The 23,787-nt window shown below is 44.6% G+C and overlaps 2 protein-coding genes across 2 annotated transcripts; both read right to left on the bottom strand.

The window, feature by feature from the left end:
- Positions 1-521: 521 nt before the first annotated feature.
- LOC311369815 (tripartite motif-containing protein 16-like) lies at positions 522-4,128 on the bottom strand. The gene is made up of 3 exons (XM_084488002.1): positions 4,047-4,128; positions 2,741-3,949; positions 522-2,206 (listed from the first exon to the last, which is right to left on the bottom strand). Exons 2-3 carry the CDS (start codon positions 3,945-3,947, stop codon positions 1,644-1,646), a joined length of 1,770 nt encoding a protein of 589 aa, XP_084344128.1. The 5' UTR covers positions 3,948-3,949; positions 4,047-4,128; the 3' UTR covers positions 522-1,643.
- Positions 4,129-5,919: 1,791 nt separating this feature from the next.
- On the bottom strand, positions 5,920-23,717 carry LOC311369750 (uncharacterized protein; the record flags this gene model as incomplete). Its single annotated transcript, XM_084487959.1, has 10 exons — positions 23,626-23,717; positions 21,902-23,517; positions 19,975-20,005; positions 19,516-19,699; positions 18,334-18,539; positions 16,622-18,225; positions 15,935-15,993; positions 13,415-13,515; positions 13,125-13,342; positions 5,920-7,329 (listed from the first exon to the last, which is right to left on the bottom strand). The coding sequence occupies exons 2-10, from the start codon at positions 23,513-23,515 to the stop codon at positions 5,920-5,922; spliced, it is 5,427 nt and encodes a 1,808-aa protein (XP_084344085.1). The 5' UTR covers positions 23,516-23,517; positions 23,626-23,717.
- Positions 23,718-23,787: the final 70 nt, after the last annotated feature.

Genomic DNA, 23,787 nt, shown 5'->3' with positions numbered 1-23,787 from the left:
GCGGGACTTATTCTTCAGAGGTCTATTGGCGCTACGCTGCTGTAGGAACTCTCCCCGATGTGCACGCGCACAGTGCACACACGAGCAGCAGACAGCGATAGTCTGAATGGAAACCCTGTCTGTCTGTCTGTCTGTGTGGTTTTACAGTTTGTATAATAAACCAGTCAACAGAGTGAATGGGAAATATACCCCTGCGTCTTTGTTTTAAATCATGTTGAAGTTTGCACTGTTTCAAGCACCATTGCAACACACACACACACACACACGTATATCCGAGGGGGACCAGAACACTTGCTTGCCTCTTATAATTATTTGGCTGCTGGTGGCCCCACTTGGGTCCTCACCTTAAACGAGAGGACAATATAGAGATTTAATAGTGTCCAAACAATGCAGTCTAGTTTCAGGGAAAGCACTATCTGGGGCGATCACTCACCTGAGCAAAAGTTAAATCCTACTCTAAAGTACCACCCAGTGGACAAAGATGGGACTAGCAACAATTGGGGAACTGAAGTCAACCACACTTTTTGATTCACATTAATTTTATTTATTTAAAAAACAGTGAAGGTCAAACAAAGCCCATTGTGATTAAGGAGCAGGCAACAGAGGAAACCACTTTAAAGAGAGAGCAAGAGAGATAGAGAGACTCTTATTTATATTACATTATTTACAGGATCTTGAACAAGAAATAAAAGCGTGTAATCTCCATGAATAGGCAGAGAGCAGCCCTGCTATCAGGTTACAATGCTGCTATGCTATAGCTACACACATAGAAATATAAAACTATAGATTTTTGTGGATATATTTATATATATTTTTTAGGAATACACATTATTTTTCAAACCGATTTTCTGTCTGCTTCTTATGTTGTTATTCACGTCCATAAGAATTCTCTGGAATGCAGATTTTATTTCCACCTTCATCATCATCATTCAGTTCTCTGATGTTCCTCAACCTGTTCATCTCTTGGTCAGAGAAGACCCCTTTTCCTTTAACCCCTGTCTGGCTTTTTACTTCTTTTCTTTGTTTCCAAAATTCTCTAAGATTTTCACTCCTTCCATGTTTTGGACGGACTGTACTCTATCTACCACGGCCCACGGCCTCAGCCACAGACAACACACACGCATTCAACCCAACACTGAAACATCTGCGTGCTTCAGTGTGATTTTGGTCAACTCTGTCATTGTGACCGATTAGAAATGCTGCCCCCCCAGTGACGGCTGGCTGGCCACAAAGACCACTTAACCCTTCCTAGAGCCACAGTAAAAAAAAAAACCTGACATGATTATAGATTATCACCACACAAATGATACGACAGTGTAAAGGTAGAGTTATGGTTGGACGTTGACGCAACACAATGACTACGCAGTCGCTTCGACGGAGTCGTGAACCTGTGTTTGTTTTCTGCGTCGGGTTTACGTTAGCGGACCAATCACAGCCCTTGCTGCAGCATCGCGTCTACGCAAGGTTACACTCTTTTGGAGGCGCACGTCAGGGCCTTGGACGCAAGGAGGGTCCGCAAGGACGTAATGGGGCCGTAAACCCCCTCGCGTTGCGTCGACGTCCAACCATAACTCTACCTTTAAAGTCCCTCACTCTGTAGAGACCACAACCCTGCCATGCACTAAAGGAGGGAGGGAGAGAGACTACAACCGACACAACGACACTTTGGAATCAATATTATGTAACAGAAACCCAGGGTAGAGGTCCTGAGTGAATGTGGAATGGAAGGTGTGGATGTGTGTCCGTTTGCCTGAGGACCCTCCTACATCTGGGGACACACTGTAGAAGGACAGAATGCCAGCAGATTGGTGCAGATACACTCCTATTCTGTTAAAGTGATAGGGGAGGGGAGGCAATTCTGTTTCACTATTGTTGTACCAGGCAGCGCAAGTACCTTCATCATCAACATCAGCACAACTAAGACACCAAGAATGCCTATACCTTCCAAGCTCACTGTCGTCCCCCCTTCCTCTCCTTGAGATTCCTCTGTATGTCACTCCTATATCCACCCATCCTTCCCACTCTACCTCCCAGTAACGGCGGCCAGTCAGACCCTCTCTACACAACACCTGTCTATAGTAGCTAAATCTCTCTGGGTGATCAGGATATCTATGTGTCCTTCCAAGCCGTGTCACCTCTCTGTGGTCCTCAGACAGAGAGAGTTGTCTGTGCGCTGTGTTCCGGGCCAGTGTGAGTTCACAGGAATCTAACGGGAAAACAAGACATGATTAGGCCCTTTAACCAGACAGAAATGCCCTGATGAGGTAGTCATTTACATAATTTCGAAGCAATGTATATCAGTATTATTATCAACAGAATTCCACTGATAGTTATAATAGTTATTTTATATCCATTAGAATTGTATATATTTTTTTATATAAAAAATAAATAACCTGTTTAGTTAAATGATTATGTCTAATATAATAATGATACTAATGAATAATTGTAACTTTTACAATCAGACACAGACACATACAGACACATTCGTAATAATTATTACCAAACATTATTCGCAAACATTAAAGCATAACATAAAAGGCATAATAACAATAATGATTAACATAAAATAGTGAAAATAGAAAACACACCATTATATAAGTAACAATCCTTATTACTAACTATAATTAATAATGATGGTACCATGATTATTATTCAATTGTGTGCAACTATAAAATACTACTTATAATCATTGTTAATAATTTATAAAACAACAATAATAAATATTGGATTTCACACTTACACTTCTTTACACCTAGTTTCAGGTCAGGCAGAACATGTTTCTTCACCACATCTCCATCATTTACTTGTTTCCCATCCTCAGACCAGATGGGCGTGGCATGAGCTGTATCAGGATCCAGAGTCACATCTACTTCATACTGCTGAACCCTCTTCAGTTCAGCATCAGGCAGCTTCTTCATCTCCATGTTCAGTGTCTCCTCCAACTGATCCAGGGATCTCCTCAAGGTCCCTACGTATGACAGAGGACAGACCTCCACCGTCGTCCAGTCCCTGGTGGGTGGAGGATCCTTCAGAGATATGAAGGTCTGGAGGAAGTGGAGGTGGTCTTTAGTGTGTGAGAGCTGCTTCACCTCTGAACTTCTATTGGTCAGATCTTCTATTTCCTGCTCCAGCTCTTTGATGAGGTCTTCAGCTTGTTTCTCTGTGGATTTCAGTTTCTCTTGAACAGTTTGGTTGAAATCATCCCGGCACTTTTCAACACAGCATATCAGAGCAGTGAAGACTTGCCCACCATCAGCTATCTCTCTGTCTGCATCGTTCTTGCTCATGTCTACTGTGTCTTTGATCTCCTTAATCTTTAGTTTTCTCTCCCAGATCATCTGTGGAACTTCAGCCTCTATCTTCCCCAGCTGGGCCGTCTTCACTTCATATTCCTCCTTTAGAGGTACAACAGGATGGGACTTGTGGTCTGTCTCTGTGCAGAACTGACATACAGACACCTGTTCAGTCTGGCAGAAGAGCTCCAGAAGCTGATTGTGTTTCATACAAATCCTGTCTTCCAGACGGTCCATAGGCTCAACCAGCTGATGTCTCTTCAGGCCTGCGACTCTCTGATGTGGCTCCAGGTGGGTTTGGCAGTAAGAGATAAGACACACTAGGCAGGACTTCACAGCCTTCAGCTGGGTCCCAGTACAGACGTCACAAGGAACTTCTGCTGGTTCAACACAAGGCTGCTCTTCTACTCGTACGGACGTTCTAAACTGAGCTGCCAGCTCTGATAAGAGGGTATTGACCCGTAGATCAGGTCTAGTGTGGAAAAGCTCGTTGCAAACAGGACATTTGTACTGGAGTTGTTCATCCCAGTACTTTGTAATACAGGTCCTGCAGAAGTTGTGTCCACATGGTGTGGAAACTGGACTGGTGAACACATCCAGACAGATGGAACATGAAAAGTTCTCCTCAGACCAGGTAGTGTTAGCAGAGGCCATTCCTAGACACAGACGACAAGGTTTATGTATTGAGCAATTTCACTATATTTCTAATTCAATAGGTTTGAACTTCTATCGAAGTTGTGCAGTTTTACTCACCTTGTCTTTGTTTCTGTCTGTCAGACAATTTGTTCCGAAATGTGTGTTTTAGTTTTCTCCTGAAAGAGAGAACTGCTGCCACGTCGGCTGGCTTTGGGTTTTATGAACCTTAAGTTTCGTTTCCTCAACATGACGTCATCTCCTCTCCTCCGCTAACAACCTGGCTCCGTCCCCACGGACACACAGTTCACTGACATTTCAACTTACACACACACACACACACACACACACACACACACACACACACACACACACACACACACACACACACACACACACACACACACACACACACACACACACACACACACACACACACAAAGAATAAAGACCCATGTTTCCCATAATAGAAAGAAAAACACAGCAACTACCCTTGTGTGTGTGTGTGTGTGTGTGTGTGTGTGTGTGTGTGTGTGTGTGTGTGTGTGTGTGTAGGAATTGGTTGGCGGGGGTTGAGACGATCTAAACTTGGCTTATTCTAGTTACAACATGTTATGCTGGGGGCAGGAAGAATACAACATCAAAATAATCAAAACTATGAAAAATATATCTACTACGATTTGGACATCGTGAGAGACCAGACCCTGAACGACATGTAACGACACATCTTCACGAGTGTGTTCCGTTAGTCAGTGTGTGGACTACAAAAATGGCAGAACGGCCTACACGCCACCCGATCCGCTCATGAACAACCCCGATTCATCACCGTCGAAACCGAAACTCTCGCTCAACTCTCGCGATACGACGTGAGAGAGCGACGTTACGGGAGGAGGGCAATAGATGACGTCAGAGCGCAGACAGACGTGATGCGGTAAGGAATGAAGAGTATTGCGATAGTCAGTTAAGAACCAGACAGAATAGCCACATACGAGTCTTGTTTTTAATGCCATTGAGATTTTGTATGGCACAAAACATCTGTCAACAATTATATGCTTTCTTCATCTTATCTCATCTCATTCGGTACAGGTAGTTCTTCCTGCAGAGTGTTTCACATTATTACTTTGTTTATTGTTTACTTTGTTTATTATTACACATTATTAAATGAATAGTCTAATTAGATGTACTACAAAAGAGTAGGATTAGGGGACACAAAGAACGTCCCGCCCCTCTGTGGTGATACCCGCTCCCGCCACTGGGAGTCGCTCAGAATACTGATTATAGGACTGCTGCTTGTATGCGCCAGGGACAGGTAGTAGACTATAGCAAAGACACGTCAAACGGGTATTCACACACATGTAATGTGTATGCAGCAGCAAGACAATAGTTAACACAATCCTGGATGAGCTATAAAGGAGAGAGGAGATAGGAGGAAGAGAAGAGAGAGGAAGGGGAGAGGATGGAGAGGAAAGATGACAAGATAAAGTCACGGTACACATGAGGAGAATCTTTACATGTAGTCACTGTGTCCTTTGTGTTAGTGTGTTACACATGTTGGGTTGTTGTATGGTGGACATTAAAAGTAAATTGACTAATCAGCTGTTTTTCCATTTTTATTTAAATCATAAAAGTCATACATTCATACATTTTATTGTGTCGTCATTCATGATTCAGAAGTAAAGTAATGATTTGATTATTATGAAGCACATCAATCCCTGAAACTAGTTATACATAACTGCAACCATAAACAATTGTATAGCAGTAAACCTTTAAAAAAATGGAGAAAACAGACGATGAAGAAAATGTTATCTAATGATTTACAATGGGTTATCATTTATAATAGTCAGGGTTCACTTCCTACTGAATTTCTCCTTGTTAAATGACAGCAGTAAGACAGTAATGCAGTTCTCTCAGATCTCATATGGAAGAAATTCTTATTCAAGAAACAATATTAGTTGTTTTGGTAGTTTGATTATTTTATTATCAAACAAAGGTCCTAGTCTGTTTGATTGACAGGTGAGATGATCAGGGGGGCGGAGTTGTTACTTTCATAATCATGGCGGCCTGGGCAGAGAAATGGATAGAGAGGCTCACTAAAGGTGCAGCCAGTAGCAGAGCAGATATGAACCCTGGCTTCCACATCATAGAAGGAGACCAGACCCTCATCACAATCAACAAACACCCCCACCTTCTGGAGCTCAGCTCTCAGAGGGAGATGGACAGAAGGGTTATCTTTAAATACAAACCCATCCTTGTAGTAGTAGAGAATCCAGTAACCCGTCTCAGGGGTCCGCGTGGTCCCACCTTTTCTGTTGATGGATTCTCTGGCCACTCCCAAATACCATGCAGTCTTGTCTTTAATCTGGACCTCAAAGTAAAATCTCCCTGAGGAGAAGCTCTGCCTCGTGAGAACACATACACACGCTGTAAATCTCTTAGGGTTGTCTGGGAGTTTCTTCCTTACACCTCCATCATGTACTTGTTTCCCATCCTCAGACAGGATGAGCAGGGGATGAGCTGTATCAGGATCCAGAGTCACATCTACTTCATACTGCTGGACCCTCTTCAGTTCAGCATCACGCAGCTTCTTCATCTCCTTGTTCAGTGTCTGCTCCAGCTGATCCAGGGATCTCCTCAAGGTCCCTATGTATGACGGAAGACGGACCTCCACCGTCGTCCAGTCCCTGGTGGGTGGAGGATCCTTCAGGGATCTGAAGGTCTGGAGGAAGTGGAGATGGTCTTTAGTGTGTGAGAGCTGCTTCACCTCTGAGCTTCTATTGGTCAGATCTTCTATTTCCTGCTCCAGCTCTTTGATGAGGCCTTCAGCTTGTTTCTCTGTGGATTTATGTTTCTCTCTAACCGTTTGATAGAATTCATCCCGGCACTTTTCTATGTGGTGCATCAGAGCAGTGAGGATCTGTACACCATCAGCTATCTCTCTGTCTGCATCTTTCTTGCTAATGTCTACCGTGTCTTTGATCTCCTTAATCTTTAGTTTTCTCTCATGGATCATCTGCTGAACTTCAGCCTCTATCTTCCCCAGCTGGGCCGTCTTCACTTCATATTCCTCCTTTAGAGGTACAACAGGGTGGAACTTGTGGTCTGTCTCTGTGCAGAACTGACACACACACACTTGTTCAATCATGCAAAAGAGCTTCAGAAGTTGATTGTGTTTATTACACATCCTGTCTTCCAGACGGTCCATAGGCTCGACCAGCTGATGTCTCTTCAGGACTGCGACTCTCTGATGTGGCTCCAGGTGGGTTTGGCAGTAAGAGGTAAAACACTCTAGGCAGGACTTCACAGCCTTCAGCTGGGTCCCAGTACAGATGTCACAGGGAACTTCTGCTGGGTTAAAACCAGGCTTCTCTTTTACTCGTACAGACATTCTAAACTGAGCTGCCAGCTCTGATAAGAGGGTGTTGACTCGTAGAAAGGGTCTAGTTTGAAAAATCTTGTTGCAAACAGGACATTTGTACGAGACTTGTTCATCCCAGAACTTTGTAATACAGTTTCTGCAGAAGTTGTGTCCACATGGTGTGGTAACTGGACTGCTGAACACATCCAGACAGATGGAACATGAAAAGTTCTCCTCAGACCAGGAAGTGTTAGCAGAGGCCATTCCTAGACACAGACGACAACGTGTATGTGTTGAGCAATCATCCATTATTTTTGTTATTCCATAACCAGAAGAGCAGTTTTAACTTCTCTCAAGGTTGTGCTGTTTTACTCACCTTGTTGTGGTTTCTGTCTCTCTGACTATTTGTTTCAAAATGCGTTTTATTTTCCTCCTGAATGAGAGAACTGCTTCCACGTCAGTTGGCTTTGGTTTCTATGAATGTTACGTTTAGTTTCTTGAACCAGACGTCCTCTGCTCTCCTCCCCTAAAACCGGGCTCCTCCCCTAACACCTGGCCCTGCCCCAACGGACACACAGTTCCCAGACATTCATGCACTGTTCTTCAAAAACATTGATGTGATTTCAAAGATGTTTGAAAGCACAATATAGGACAAAACACAGACCAAGAGATGGTGCAAAACCAGAGACATTGTGGTGATTTAATGGTGATTTTCCACTGTAACTGCGATTAAGAGAAAATAAGTTGACATGAATTGACTTTTCCTGAGGCTGGTGTTTTTCTTTCTGTCTTCATAAAAACAACCCTCTCCCTGTATGTCCAGGTTATATGTGCTGGTATGGTTTGTGTAATATTGTAATATTGTAATATTACAATATTACAATATATGTAATATTGATTTAACTCTGGTAGTTATATAAGGCTCATCTCTAACCACATAAAACATTTGCATCATGTGACTCAGGGTAGGGCAGACGAGCCAAACCAACAAGTTCACTATTCAGAGACATCACAGTCAATGCCAGCACAGAGACAGCGAAACAAACCTCAAATGTGCCGTGACAGTTAACAATGTCGCATTATCACTGGTGGTGCATTTTGGGTAACCTTTAAGTGCCAGGGACAAACAGTGTGTGAATCTAAAGTGATGGAAAACTGGTATTGTGGTTTAATAATAATAATAATAATAATAGTAGGGGTAATAATAAAAAGGATAATTTCAGTCCATGGATTTCCTTCTATTCCTTCAAGCCAACTGAATGGGTTGAGTCTGCTTTCCCTCCTGGCTCCGTAGCAAAGCAGGTGACCAATCACAGTACACTCACCTCATGGTACGGATCAGCTGAATCAAGCTACAGAGTTATTACAGAACTAGACAATGAAAGACCTTTCTACCTGTGTTGTCTGAACAGACAGATGAAAATCAGAACAACAATAACTGGACCTTCTCTTTGTTAATCTTTCACTGCAGTCATTAGTTTCGTTCAAAATGATGAGAAATGCTCAAGTGTCAAAAGAGACCCATCCAAAACCCATCCTCCCACCACTTAATCAAGCAGAATCATTTTTATTCCACCCTGAACAAATTAAGCCTGCAGAGCAAAAAGGGCAGAATAAGAATCATATTTTGGACAATAGGGTTGCTGTAATAAAGTAACTAGCAGTCAAGTTGTAAAGGAAAACCAAACACGCTGTTGGAGTGGGACCTATCCCTAACATTAACCCTAACCCACTATCAGAATGTAAAACATGCATTCTGGCTGACGGCTGGTAGACAGTTTTCCATTGAGGGGCGGGGCTTGATTGCAGATCAGGTTTTCACCGTCTCTGATGTGGAGCCAAAACATTTGATTCATGTAACCTGATAACTGCCAGAACTGCCAGTATCAGCTAACGCGTGCAGTAGCATGTCTTTAATAGAGGGCCATTTGAGGGCATATTTACATACGTTTTTAAAATGCTATGCATTTAAGTTGAGATTTGATCCAGGATGAATCACAAAAAAAAAAAATTGGTTAGGACGGCTGTATGATGTCATCATCTAAGGTGTTTTATTTCCCTGTGTTACGTTCCAAGGTATTTGTGGGGTTCTGGATTTTCCCTTTCTGTTTTTTTTTTTGTCCTATGTTTTTAGGAACACAAAATGGCCGTTTGGGACTCCACTGCACTGATTGGAGGAGCCATGGCAACGAGGGCCAAGCCATCAGTTAAAGGCTCGTAAGTGCCACCTGTTTGAAGCCGAATGCCAGAAGGCCAAACACACCAGCAAGCTGGATGCTTGTGTGTCTTACGTCCCTTGTCTTAGTGACACTTATGCTTGTGTCTTGTATTGGTGTTTAACTAGTGTATTACTCACAATGCCACTGCCTGTTGGTTTTGTGCTGTTTGTTGCCTTGGTGGCCATTGGTTGGCCATTTTTGATTGACTGACAGATTTTTGCCTAGGTGCTGGTAGGGGTGAGTGGCCTTTTGTTTGGTGTCCCATTTTTCTCCTGTTTTTTTGTTAAAGTGAGGAAGCTAGGCTTACCCTTTGTCTTTTTGGTTTTAATTAGACTGTTTTTGTTTAAGCTAAGACTTATGTTTGTTATTTTGGCCCATGCTCACCCTGATGTCTCAATAAATCCCTTTGTTAAGCTTTGAACCCAAGCCTCCTATGTTTGAGTGGCTTTATGTTAGGCCCTCTATCACCTAGACTGGAGGGTTGTCTCACACACACACACACACACACACACACACACACACACACACACACACACACACACACACACACACACACACACACACACACACACACACACACACACACCAACCAACAAGTCTCTCTCTCTCTCTCTCTCTCTCTCTCTCTCTCTCTCTCTCTCTCTCTCTCTCTCTATAGATATATTTCCAGGATTCCTCTCCGTGGTTTGAATCTCTGGTCCCTGGTGGCTCGACCGGTAGAGCTTGGCAGTTGGTGCCGCGCCCTCAGAGAACCACAGAACGGCTCGTAGTTCAGGAAGGAACTGAATTCATGAATTCAAAAATCAAAATAAAAAATGACTTAATTAATCATTTGACATCTTTTCTACAGCATTTATAGATTAGTTTGCATTATTTCTATTCGCTGACTCCCTCTCTAGGTGAAACACCTGCTGTTGCAGGCATCACCTCTGATAGGGTGATAGGGTGACCCGGTCCCCTGCTGATTGGGCGCTGATGCGACACACCTGTCCTCCTCTTATTGAAGCTGAACTGAAGGGCTGTTCACAGGGGAGCGTGTGACGTCATCACTCAGCCAGAGTTCAGCACCTTGGAGAGCGACAGCGGAAGACGTCTCCCACTCTGTCTGCTGCGGCTGTCCTCCACACACCCACCGCCGAGCCAACGCTTGTTGCATTAATTTAACACCTTCATGTTATTCAACGATGCAATTCAAATAATACTGTGTTTGAGACCGAGACCGCAGACGACTCTTACCTGAATGGGTGATCAAAAGAAATGAAGAAAGAAAGAAAGAAAGTAGTTTGTTCCTTAATCATGTGACAAATGGCAAAAAAAAAAAAAATAGAAGAGAATCAGGTCTCACAATACGAAATAAATAGTCAAATTAAGTGTAGGTCTGCTACAAAATGGTAGGATTAGGGGCCCACAAAGAAGGTTCCGCCCCTCTGTGGTGATACCCGCCCCCGCCACTGGGTGTCGCTCATAACACTGATTATGGGACTGCTGCTTGTATGCGCCAGGGCACAGGTAGTAGACTATAGCAAAGACAAGTCAAACGGGTATTTACACACATGTAATGTGTATGCAAGACAATACTTAATATAACATAACATAATCCTGGATGAGCTTGAAAGGAGAGCAGAGATAGGAGAGATAAGGAAGAGAAGAGAGGAAGGAGAGAGGAGAAACTAAGATGAGAGGATGGAGAGGAGAGAAGAGCTGACAAGACAAAGTCAGGGTACAGAGAATCTTTACATGTAGTCACTGTGACCTTTCTGTAAGTGTGGAACACATGTTGGGTTGTTGTATGGTGGACATTAAAAGTCATTGACTCATCAGCTTTTTCTCCATTTTTATTAACATCAGAAAAGTATTTTTACATTTCATTGAGTTATCATTCATGATTCTGATATAAACTCATCGTAATGTTTAGATGATTATGATGTACACATTCATCCTCAAAACAAGTTATACGTAACTGCAACCATTAACACTTGTATAGCAATAAACCTTTAAACAACTGGAGAAAACAGATAATGAAGAATATAATGTTATCTAATAATTTACAATGGGTTATAATTGATAATATTCAGGGTTAATTTCCTATTGAATTTCTCCTTGTTAAATGTCAGCAGTACAACATTAATACAGATCTCTCAGATCTCACATGGTAGAGATTCTTATTCAGGAAACATCAGTTGTTTTGGTGGTTTGTTTGTTTCATTAAAAGACAGAGTCTGGTTGATTGACAGGTGAGATGATCAGGGGGGCAGGGATTAAAACTTTATAATTAAAGAGACTTGGGCAGAGGAATGGATAGAGAGGCTCAGTAAAGGTGCAGCCGGTAGCAGAGTAGATATGAACCCTGGCTTCAACATCATAGAAGGAGACCAGACCCTCATCATAATCAACAAACACCCCCACCTTCTGGAGCTCAGCTCTCAGAGGGAGACGGACAGCAGGGTCATCTCTGAACACCAACCCATCCTTGTCGAAGTAAAGAGTCCAGTAACCCATCTTAGGGGTCACTACGATCCAACCTTTTCTGTTGATGGACTCTCTGGCCACTCCTAGACGCCATGCAGTATGTTCTTTAACCTGGACCTCAAAGTAAAATCTCCCTGAAGAGAAGCTCTGCCTCGTGAGAACATATACATGCTGTGTAAATCTCTTAATGTTGTCTGGGAGTCTCTTCACTGCACCTCCATCATGTACTTGTTTCCCATCCTCAGACAGGATGAGCACGGGATGAGCTGTATCAGGATCCAGAGTCACATCTACTTCATACTGCTGGACCCTCTTCAGTTCAGCCTCATGCAGCTTCTTCATCTCCATGTTCAGTGTCTCCTCCAGCTGATCCAGGGATCTCCTCAAGGTCCCTACGTATGACGGAAGACGGACCTCCACCGCCGTCCAGTCCCTGGTGGGTGGAGGATCCTTCAGGGATCTGAAGGCCTGGAGGAAGTGGAGGTGGTCTTTAGTGTGTGAGAGTGGCTTCACCTCTAAGCTTCTTTTGGTCAGATCTTCAATTTCCTGCTCCAGCTCTTTGATGAGGTCTTCAGCTTGTTTCTCTGTGGTTTTCAGTCTCTCTTTAACCATTTGGTTGAAGTCATCCTGCCACTTTTCAATGCAGCGCATCAGAGCAGTGAGGAGCTGCACACCATCAGCTATCTCTCTGTCTGCGACTTTCTTGCTCAATTCTACTGTGTCTTTGATCTCCTTAATCTTTATTTTTCTCTCCTGGATCATCTGCGGAACATCAGCCTCTATCTTCCTCAGCTGGGCCGTCTTCACTTCATATTCCTCCTTTAGAGGTACAACAGGATGGGACCTGTGGTCACCCTCTGTGCAGGACTGACACACACACACCTGTTCAGTCTGGCAAAAGAGCTCCAGGAGTCGGTCATGTTTCTTACACATCCTGTCTTCCAGGCGGTCCATAGGCTCGACCAGCCTATGTCTCTTCAGGACTGCGACTCTCTGATGTGGCTCCAGGTGGGTTTGGCAGTAAGAGACAAAACACACTAGGCAGGACTTCACGGCCTTCAACTGGGTCCCAGTACAGACGTCACAGGGAACTTCTGCTGGTTCAACACAAGGCTGCTCTTTTACCTGTACGGTCGTTCTAAACTGAGCAGCCAGCTCTGATAAGAGGGTATTGACCTGTAAATCAGGTCTTATGTCGAAAATCTTGCTGCAAACGGGACATTTGTACTGGACTTGTTCATCCCAGAACTTAGTAATACAGGTTCTGCAGAAGTTGTGTCCACATGGTGTGGTGACTGGGCTGTTGAACACATCCAGACAGATGGAACATGAAAAGTTCTCCTCAGACCAGGTAGTGTTAGCAGAGGCCATTCCTAGACACAGACGACAAGGTTTATGTATTGAGCAATCCCATTATTGTTGCATTATTGTGCTGCTTTACTCACCTTGTCGTTGTTGTTTCTGTCTGGCAGACAATTTTTTCCAAAATGCGTTTTTCTTTTCTCCTGAAAGAGAGAACTGCTTCCACGTCGGTTCGGTTGCTTTGCTTAAAGTTTATATGAACCTTAGGTTTCGTTTCCTCAGCATGACGTCCTCTACTCTCCTTCCCTGACACCTGGCTCCTCCCCCACGGCACATGAGTGCGCTCCATGAAGCCGGCAAACACACCACCGGCGAAGCGCAGCGCAGTTTACGCGCGTCAAGGCGCCGCCCCTAGCTCCAATAGGAAGCGTCGCGCTGCGGCACCGTTGTGGTTATGTTTTGAAAGCAGCAGATAAACAAACATAGTCGGTATAGGCTACCATAACGTTATATATTATATGTTTTATGACTACATATATGGGCCTGATGCCCATGATCCTCTGTTTGTGCTTACAATAATCGTCACATTAATTCATAGTTACTTATGTCCTGCCGGGCACTTTGCTTACGGTTTAGTCCCTTTATTCACTGTCATTGCTCATTCATTTTGCCTTGTGGAATTATTCATATACTGTATCAACAATCTCCATATGTACAGGACCTTGTATCAAGCCTGGATGTAGAAAATAGCTTTAAAAAGCGCTTTTTCACGCGCGGCGACGCTAGGGAATAGAACAGTGGCGTCACATGGCGTGAAGCTTAGCGGGGCGGCGCGCGTCAAGGCGCCGCCGGTGTGGGCTAGTACGTCGGAACTCGGAAATAATGGGAGCGTTCTTTTTGGGCTTCAATGCGCACGCTGTGGCCTCTTCAAATGCGTTGATGTGTATTCTCTTCTTTCTGGAGTTAAGAGAGCCGGTGCAGAACAATAGACTTGATGGTGATTGGTGATTTGGTGGTGATCTGCGACTGTAACTGGGGGGCCATCCACACGGAGACGCTTTTTGGTTTAAACGCAGATGTTTTGCATCGTTTTGGCCGATCGTCCAAACGAATCCTGTAAACGCATCGCATGCAAACGGACTTTTCTGAAACCTGGTCCCAGTGTGAATAAATTCACAAACGCAGCCCTTGAGTGTTCGTCTGGACGGCCAATACGCATACTTGCGTTTCGATGATGTCATCGCCACACCCCTCGAGCCACCTCTTGTAACCTGTGACGACGTCTCATAACAACAACAATGTTCCTGCTGGAGAAGATATTGTGCCTATTAGGGTTACTATCGCAAAATTAGTGGTGGGCATAGATTAATTTTTTTAATCTAGATTAATCTAGATTAATCTTGGAATTAATCTAGAGGGCGGCGGCGTTGACGGCAGACGGCTGGTACGCGTCCGCCTACCGCCGTACCAAGGCGGGCAGCTCGGAGGAAGATTTGGATTATTACAACAACAACAACAACACCAACTATTTCGACGCTCTGATGTTACGATCAACCCAAAACGTGTCATAGCTCACCCAAGTTGTTTCTATTATCATTGCTACATTGTCTCCAGCATATGGCGCGATTATGGACAGTATATTTTATTAAACACTCAGCTTCTGGTTAGTTCAACTTTGAGAATAGATTAACGGCGATATTTTTTTTATCGCCCGATAAGAGTCTCGCGTTAACGCAGCACGTTAACGCCGATAACGGCCCACCACTACGCAAAATATTATGCTCCTGTGCCACCACGCTGAGCAAAAAAGACTGATGGACAACCACATAAGCCACATTTTACAAACAAACAACAGCCATGCGTGCGCCAATTGAGACGATCAAAAGGGTTGCGTTAACGCTTTATTACTTGACTGACCGTTTCCGGTGAATTTCTAAAACTAAAACAGCGCCACCTATACGCCTGGAACATGAAGTAGCGTGCTGTTGAGTCGTATTGAGATGGATCCGTGTGGACGCAAATGTTCTTGATACGATGCCAGGGAAAACGGGGGAAAAAAGATCGTTTTGGTACGTGTGGACTTGGCCTGGGATTCATCGGTGTTGATCTATCCGGGTTTCCGGGGCTTCCCCGAATACTTTTTATCCAACCCCGATCCGATTTTTAACAAACACAGACAGAGAGCAAAGATCTGTTTATTGGCGCTACGCTACTGTAGGATCTCTCCCCGATGTGCACGCGCACAGTGCACACACAGTGCGCAGACAGCGATACAGTCTGGTCACTAGAGGATTTCCTTTTGCTTTTGGAAAGTTTGCCCCGTTTGAAGTACTAGTGCACCCCCTGCTGGTAAAAGTGGGTCACACACACACACACACACACACACACACACACACACACACACACACACACACACACACACACACACACACACACACACACACACACACACACACACACACACACACACACACACACACACACACACACACACACACACACACACACACACACACACAGCAAGAGAGGAAGACAGAGCAGGGAACACAGGAGACACAAGGGAGAAGGAGAACATGAGACACAAGGAATGACAGCGCCAACGTCCAGGCTCAGTGGACACAGCCTGGCCATAGAGCAAGGCCGTCACAGCCGGACCTGGCTACCCAGAGAAGCCAGGCTGGGTCCATTCTGTCCCCAGGAGAGGGAGACTGAAGACCACTTCCTACTGCAATGTATGAGACACAAGGAAATAAGAGGGGAGGGAAAAGAGAGAGAGGGGGGGGGGGGGGAGAAAGAGGGAGAGTGAGGTGAGGACAGAGGAGACAATGAGAGTGAGGGAGAATGAGGGAAGGAGGGAGAGAGAGAGCAAGGGAGAGTAGGAGATTGTAGATATTCTACTGAGTAAAGATTGTATTCATTGCATTCTATTCCACAGAAAAAGACCCCATTCTACTTTTTGTACATATTTATTGAAATAAAAATCATACAGACATTTGATTGTTATCATTCATAATTCAGAAATATAAACAAATAAAAACGTATTTTTTAAACAAGACATTTTCAACATTTTCTACTTGCTGCTTTGATATTATTTTGATATTGGTAAACATATAAAAACAATCTGTAAATCAGACATTGATCAATAAAGTGTATGTCATGTAATCATGGGTTACAATTAATAAAAGTAAGGGTTATTATCTTATTGAATGTATCCTTGTTAAATGACAGCAGTACAACATCAAAGCAGTTCTCTCAGATCTCACATGGTAGAGATTCTAATTCAGGAAACAACATTAGTTGTTTTGGTAGTTTGATTATTTTATTATCAAACAAAGGCCCTAGTCTGTTTGATTGACAGGTGAGATGATCAGGGGGGCAGAGTTGTTAACTTCATAATAACGGGGACCTGGGCTGAGGATTGGATAGAGAGGCTCAGTAAAGGTGCAGCCAGTAGCAGAGTAGATATGAACCTTGGCTTCCACATCATAGAAGGAGACCAGACCCTCATCATAATCAACAAACACCCCCACCTTCTGGAGCTCAGCTCTCAGAGGGAGATGGACAGGAGGTTTATCTTTGAATACCAACGCATCCTTGTTATAAAGAATATTCCAGTAACCCGTCTCAGGGGTCGCTATGATGTTACCTATTATGTTGATGGACTCTCTGGTCACTCCTAAAGACCATGCAGTCTTGTCTTTAACCTGGACCTCAAAGTAAAATCTCCCTGAGGAGAAGCTCTGCCTCGTGAGAACATATATTTTCTGTGTAAATCTCTTAGGGTTGTCTGGGAGTTTCTTCACTACATCTCCATGATGTACTTGTTTTCCATCCTCAGACAGGATGAGACTGGAATGAGCTGTATCAGGATCCAGAGTCACATCTACTTCATACTGCTGGACACTCTTCAGTTGAGCATCACGCAGCTTCTTCATCTCCATGTTCAGTGTCTCCTCCAGCTGATCCAGGGATCTCCTCAAGGTCCCTACGTATGATGGAGGACAGACCTCCACTGTCGTCCAGTCCCTGGTGGGTGGAGGATCCTTCAGGGATCTGAAGGCCTGGAGGAAGTGGAGGTGGTCTTTAGTGTGTGAGAGCTGCTTCACCTCTGAGCTTCTATTGGTCAGGTCTATTATTTCCTGCTCCAGCTCTTTGATGAGGTCTTCAGCTTGTCTCTCTGTGGAGTTGAGTTTCTCTTTAACGGCTCGATGGAAATCATCCTTGCACTTTCCAATGCGGCGCTTCAGAGCGGTGAGGACCTGCACACTGTCAGCTATCTCTCTGTCTGCGTCTTTCTTGCTCATTCCTACTGTGTCTTTGATCTCCTTAATCTTTCTTTTTCTCTCCTGGATCATCTGCTGAACTTCAGCCTCTATCTTCCCCAGCTGGGCCGTCTTAACTTCATATTGCTCCTTTAGAGGTACAACAGGATGGGACTTGTGGTCTGTCTCTGTGCAGAACTGACACACACACACCTGTTCAGTCTTGCAGAAGAGCTCCAGAATTCGAGTGTGTTTCTTACACATCCTGTCTTCCAGACGGTCCATAGGCTCGACCAGCCGATGTTTCTTCAGGCGAGAGACTCTCTGATGTGGCTCCAGGTGGGTTTGGCAGTAAGAGGTGAAACACACTAGGCAGGACTTCACGGCCTTCAGCTGGGTCCCAGTACAGAAGTCACAGGGAACCTCTCCTGGTCCAACACATCGCTGCTTTTTTAATGTTCTAAACTGAGCAGCCATCCCTGATAAGAGGGTATTGACCTGTAGATCAGGTCTAGTGTGGAAAATCTTGTTGCAAACTGGACATTTGTACTGGACTTGTCCATCCCAGAACTTATTAATACAGGTTCTGCAGAAGTTGTGTCCACATGGTGTGGAAACTGGGCTGCTGAACACATCCAGACAGATGGGACATGAAAAGTTCTCAGACCAGGAAGTTTTAGCAGAGGCCATTCCTAGACACAGACGACAAGATTTATGTACTGAGCAATCCCATTATATTTGTTATTCCATAACGGCAAAAACTGTTTTAACTTCTCTCAAAGTTGTTCTGCTTTACTCACCTTGTCGTTGTTGTTTCTGTCTGTCAGACAATTTTTTTTTTCTCCCAAAATGCGATTTCCTGTTCTCCTGAACGAGAGAACTGCTTCCACGACGGTTGCTTTGGTTTCTATGAACCTTAGGTTTCGTTTCCTCAACATGACGTCCTCTCCTCTCCTCCCTTAACACATGGCTCTTCCCCTTAACACCTGGCTCCTTCCCTTTACACCTGGCTCCTCCCCCACGGCACGAGTGCACTGCATTATTGCGCACTGTGTGGCCTCTTCAAATGCGTAACCGTTGATGTGTGTTCTCTTCTTTCTGGAGTTAAAGGAGAGCCGATGCAGAACAAGAGACTTTATGGTGATTTAGTGGTGATTTGCGACTGTAACTGGGATTCATCGGTGTTGATCTATCCGGGTTTCCGGGGCTTCCCCGAATACTTTTTATCCAACCCCGATCCGGTTTTCAACAAACAGACAGAGAGAGCTGTTTATTGGCGCTACGCTGCTGTAGGAACTCTCCCCGATGTGCACGCCCACAGTGCACACACAAGCAGCAGAGCTGAGAGCAGCAGACAGCGATACAGTCTGGTCAGGGGAAAGTTAGCCCCGTTTGAAGAACTAGTGCACCCCCTGCTGGTAAAAGAAGGGTCACACACACACACACACACACACACACACACACACACACACACACACACACACACACACACACACACACACACACACACACACACACACACACACACGAGAAAATGAAAGAGGAGAAGGTGGAAGAGAGAGGAGAGGGGGAGAGAGGAAGAGGTATGAAGGGGAGGAGGAGGAGAGGAAGAAGAGGATGAAGGGTGTGAGTGGAGGTGTTGAGGGACGGGAGGGGTAGGATGAGGAAGGGGAGGAGAAAGGGGGGAGTTGGAGGAGGAAGGAGGGGTGAAGAATAAAGAAAGGATGGGTAAGGGGAGGGAGGAGGAAGTGGTGATAGAGGGAGAAGGAAGAAGGAGGAGATAAGAGAGGAAGAAATAATCCCTAAACCCTAGAATAACGACAGCTATCCACAGATACTCTAATGAATACATAATCACATGTTAGTGTAAACCTTCTTTATTTCAGTTTTTAACTGAATCAACAAAGTTATTTTTCTCTAAAAGCGTCTGCTCAACGACTCAATAGCAGGTCGTCATGGTGACGGATGATGGGAGCATTTGCACCTCTGGGTGCTGCGGGGCCTCCGGTGCGTCCCTGCCGCCCCGGGCCCAGCTCCGCTTGGTCGGGCGGTCGACGGCGGCGAGCTCGATGAGCGCGGAGAAGACGAAGGCCGGCGTGGCGCCGCACTGACGAACCGGCCCATGGGCGGCGGCGGACGCCACCCTGGGCGGCGAGTTCCCGGCGCCTGATGCTCAGCGTTGTCACGGTGATCACCGTGGGGACGCCCAAACAAACAAACCAACAAACAAACAAATGAATGAAAGCAACACAGAGTGAAACAGAGTGAAACAGGGTTTAGAGTTTGAATCCGTCTCTTTCTGTCTGGTTACCTCAGTGTGGGGCCCCGTCTAAAGCTAGGGCCCCACTACACGCTGCTTTCAACCTGAAGCGATCACTAAACCATTGAGCAGTGCCCATTTAACCAGTGACGTGCGCCGCTCTGCCAGTCTGCGGACTCACGTGACAACCGTGGTCTTTGGGGAACACAAATCTAGAGACGGAGGAAAGACGGACGCAGTGTGCTGCTCGCTCTGCACTAGAGAGAGCGTGTCCTCTCACAATGTTTCAATCAGTTTTGTTTCATGTTTGTGTGTGTGTGTGTGTGTGTGTGTGTGTGTCCATTTTTGTCCATGATTTTTTTTTTGTTTAATATAATTTGTGTTGAAATTGTAAATAATTCTACTTGAAGAAAATACTTTTGTTTTGAGAATTCTTTGTGTGTGTGTGTGTGTGTGTGTGTGTGTGTGTGTGTGTGTCTCTGTGTGAGTAATAAATTAGCTGCAGTTCCGGGGCAGAGACACTGGCTATTCAGAGTACGTTAAATTATTCTAGTGAAGTGACCCTAGTGGACCACACTAGCTGCCACATTAAAGAACTCTAGTGTCAGTGAATTATCACTTCTACCTCTAATCAGCCATCAGAGTATTAATTCATGTTCCGTATGGCCCTGACACACCAACCAGATTATCGGCCGTCGGACAGTCTGGCGAGTTCGGTGACCTGAGTCTGTTCGGTGTGTGCTGTGCAGTCGGTCGTCGTCAAAGCCGTCGGTGATCTTTTTCAAGCCGTCTGTGTTCTTTTCAGCCGATTGCACACGTTGAATCGGCCACGACTAAATCGGTCCGACTGCCTCTTCTGCCGCCGATCGGCAGTCGGAATGGTGTGTCAGGGCCTTTAGATGACAGGTTAGGGGTCCACACTCACTTTTCTATCACGGTCTATGGAGCCACTGAAGTTACCTGGGCCCCCCCTCGCCACCCTATGAAGCTCTAGTTCCACCGCTGCAAGCCCCCCCAGAGTGTTACGTTGTTTTGATCGCCATATATGTTTGAATGGAGTTATGTTTTGTGCAGTGAGCAGTACCTGGAAGAAAACAGCATTTAGTGCGATGAGTAAAGTAGTCTATAGTCGCTGTCCTTTGAGGGTAGAGCTGAACCATGGATCAGTGGAGCAAAATAATTGTGCGCCGTCTTAAAAAAGGCTAAATTAGAGCTAAAGCACTTCAAATATTTGCCCAAATAAATCGTAATATTGCCTAGGTAATTTGTAAACACGTGTAATGTGTATGCAAGACAATACTTAACACAATCCTGGATGAGCTAGAAAGCAGAGATAGGAGAGAGGAGGAAGAGAAGAGAGAGGAAGGAGAGAGAAGATGGAGAGGAGAGGAGAGATGACAAGACAGAGTCACGGTACTCACACACATGGGGAGAATCTTTACATGTAGTCACTGTCACCTTTGTGTTAGTGTGGAACACATGTTGGGTTGTTGCATGATGGACAAAGTAAACCGACTCAACAGCTGTTTTTCCACTTTTATTGAAACCATAATGTTTATACATTTGATTGTTTTGTCATTCATGATTCCGAAGTATGAACTAATAGTAATGTTTAGATGATTATGATATACAGATTAATCCTCAAACCATGCTCTACGTAACTGTAACCATTAACAATTGTACAGCAGTAAACCTTTAAAAAAAACTGGAGAAAACAGACAATAAAGAATTTGTTTTTACATTTGATTGTTTTGTCATTCATGATTCCGAAGTATGAACTAAAAGTAATGTTTAGATGATTATGATGCACATCATTCCCTGAAACTAGTTATACATAACTGCAACCATAAACAATTGTATAGCAGAAAACCTTTAAAACATGAAAAAGAGACAATGAAGAACATAATGTTATCTAATGCTTTACAATGGGTTATAATTTATAATAGTCAGGGTTCACTTCCTACTGAATGTTTCCTTGTTAAATGACAGCAGTACAACATTAATGCAGTTCGCTCAGATCTCACATGGTAGAGATTCTAATTCAGGAAACAACATTTGTTTTGGTCGTTTGATTATTTTATTATTAAACAAAGGGCCTAGTCTGTTTGATTGACAGGTGAGATGATCAGGGGGGCAGAATTTATACCTTCATAATCATGGAGAAATGGACAGAGGAATGGATAGAGAGGCTCAGTAAAGGTGCAGCCAGTAGCAGAGTAGATATGAACCCTGGCTTCCACATCATAGAAGGAGACAAGACTCTCATCATAATCAACAAACACCCCCACCTTCTGGAGCTCAGCTCTCAGAGGGAGACGCACAGCAGGGTCATCACTAAATACAAACCCATCCTCGTCGTAGTTAAGAGTCCAGTAACCCGTCTCAGGGGTCTCTATAATCTCACCAATTCTGCTGATGGACTCTCTGACCACTCCTAAACACCATCCAGTCTTATCTTTAACCTGGACCTCAAAGTAAAATCTCCCTGAGGAGAAGCTCTGCCTCGTGAGAACATATACATGCTGTGTAAATCTCTTAGGGTTGTCTGGGAGTTCCTTCTCTTCATCTCCATCATGTACTTGTTTCCCATCCTCAGACAGGATGAGCGTGGGATGAGCTGTATCAGGATCCAGAGTCACATCTACTTCATACTGCTGGACCCTCTTCAGTTCAGCATCACGCAGCTTCTCCATCTCCATGTTCAGTGTCTCCTCCAGCTGATGCAGGGATCTCCTCAAGGTCCCTACGTACGACGGAGGACGGATCTCCACCGTCGTCCAGTCCCTGGTGGGTGGAGGATCCTTCAGGGATCTGAAGGCCTGGAGGAAGTGGAGGTGGTCTTTAGTGTGTGAGAGCTGCTTCACCTCTGAGCTTCTATTGGTCAGATATTCTATTTCCTGCTCCAGCTCTTTGATGAGGCCTTCAGCTTGTTTCTCTGTGAAATTCATTCTCTCTTTAACCATTTGGTTGAGATCATCCTGGCACTTTTCAATGCAGTGCATCAGAGCAGTGAGGACCTGCACACCATCGGCTATCTCTCTGTCTGCGTCTGCTTTGCTGCGTTTAACTGTGTCTTTAATCTCCTGAATATTTTTTTGTCTCTCCTGGATCATCTGCTGAACTTTAGCCTCTATCTTGCCCAGGTGGGCCGTCTTAACTTCATATTCCTCCTTTAGAGGTACAACAGGATGGGACTTGTGGTCTGTCTCTGTGCAGAACTGACATACAGACACCTGTTCTGTCTGGCAGAAGAGCTCCAGAAGTCGGTCGTGTTTCTTACACATCCGGTCTTCCAGACGGTCCATAGGCTCGACCAGTCTATGTTTCTTCAGGCCTGCGACTCTCTGATGTGGCTCAAAGTGGGTTTGGCAGTAAGAGATAAGACACACTAGGCAGGACTTCACAGCCTTCAGCTGGGTCCCAGTACAGACGTCACAGGGAACTTCTGCTGGTTCAACACAAGGCTGCTCTTTTACTCGTACGGATGTTCTAAACTGAGCAGCCATCTCTGATACAAGGATATTCACACGTAAATCAGGTTTTGTGTGGAAAAGCTCGTTGCAAACGGGGCATTTGTACTTGACTTGTTCGTCCCAGAATTTAGTAATACAGGTTCTGCAGAAGTTGTGTCCACATGGTGTGGTGACTGGGCTGCTGAAGACATCCAGACAGATGGAACATGAAAAGTTCTCCTCAGAAAAGGTAGTGTTAGCAGAGGCCATTCCTAGACACAGACGACAAGGTTTATGTATTGAGCAATCCCATTATTTTTGTTTTTCCATAACGGCAAAATGGGTTTTAACTTCTCACAAAGTTGTGCTGCTTTACTCACCTTGTTCTGGTTTCTGTCTGTCAGACTTTTTAATGCGTGTTATTTTTCTCCTGAAAGGAAGAACTGCTTTCACGTCGAGTGCTTTAGGTTTCGTTTCCTCAACATGACGTCCTCTCCTCTCCTCCCCTAACGCCTGGCTCCTCCCCTAACGTCTGGCTCCAT

This window comes from Micromesistius poutassou, assembly GCF_964030765.1.
Source record: "Micromesistius poutassou genome assembly, chromosome: 24".
Lineage (NCBI taxonomy): Eukaryota > Metazoa > Chordata > Actinopteri > Gadiformes > Gadidae > Micromesistius > Micromesistius poutassou.
Note: the sequence above shows the minus strand (reverse complement) of the source record. Positions and strands in the feature narration are given on the sequence as shown.

Coding starts and splice junctions, on each gene's coding strand:
- LOC311369815 (XM_084488002.1), bottom strand. CDS start 3,947: ATGGCCTCTGCTAACACTACCTGGTCTGAGGAGAACTTTTCATGTTCC. Junction 2,207..2,740: donor GAAACTAGGTGTAAAGAAGT/GTAAGTGTGAAA, acceptor TTTTCCCGTTAG/ATTCCTGTGAACTCACACTG.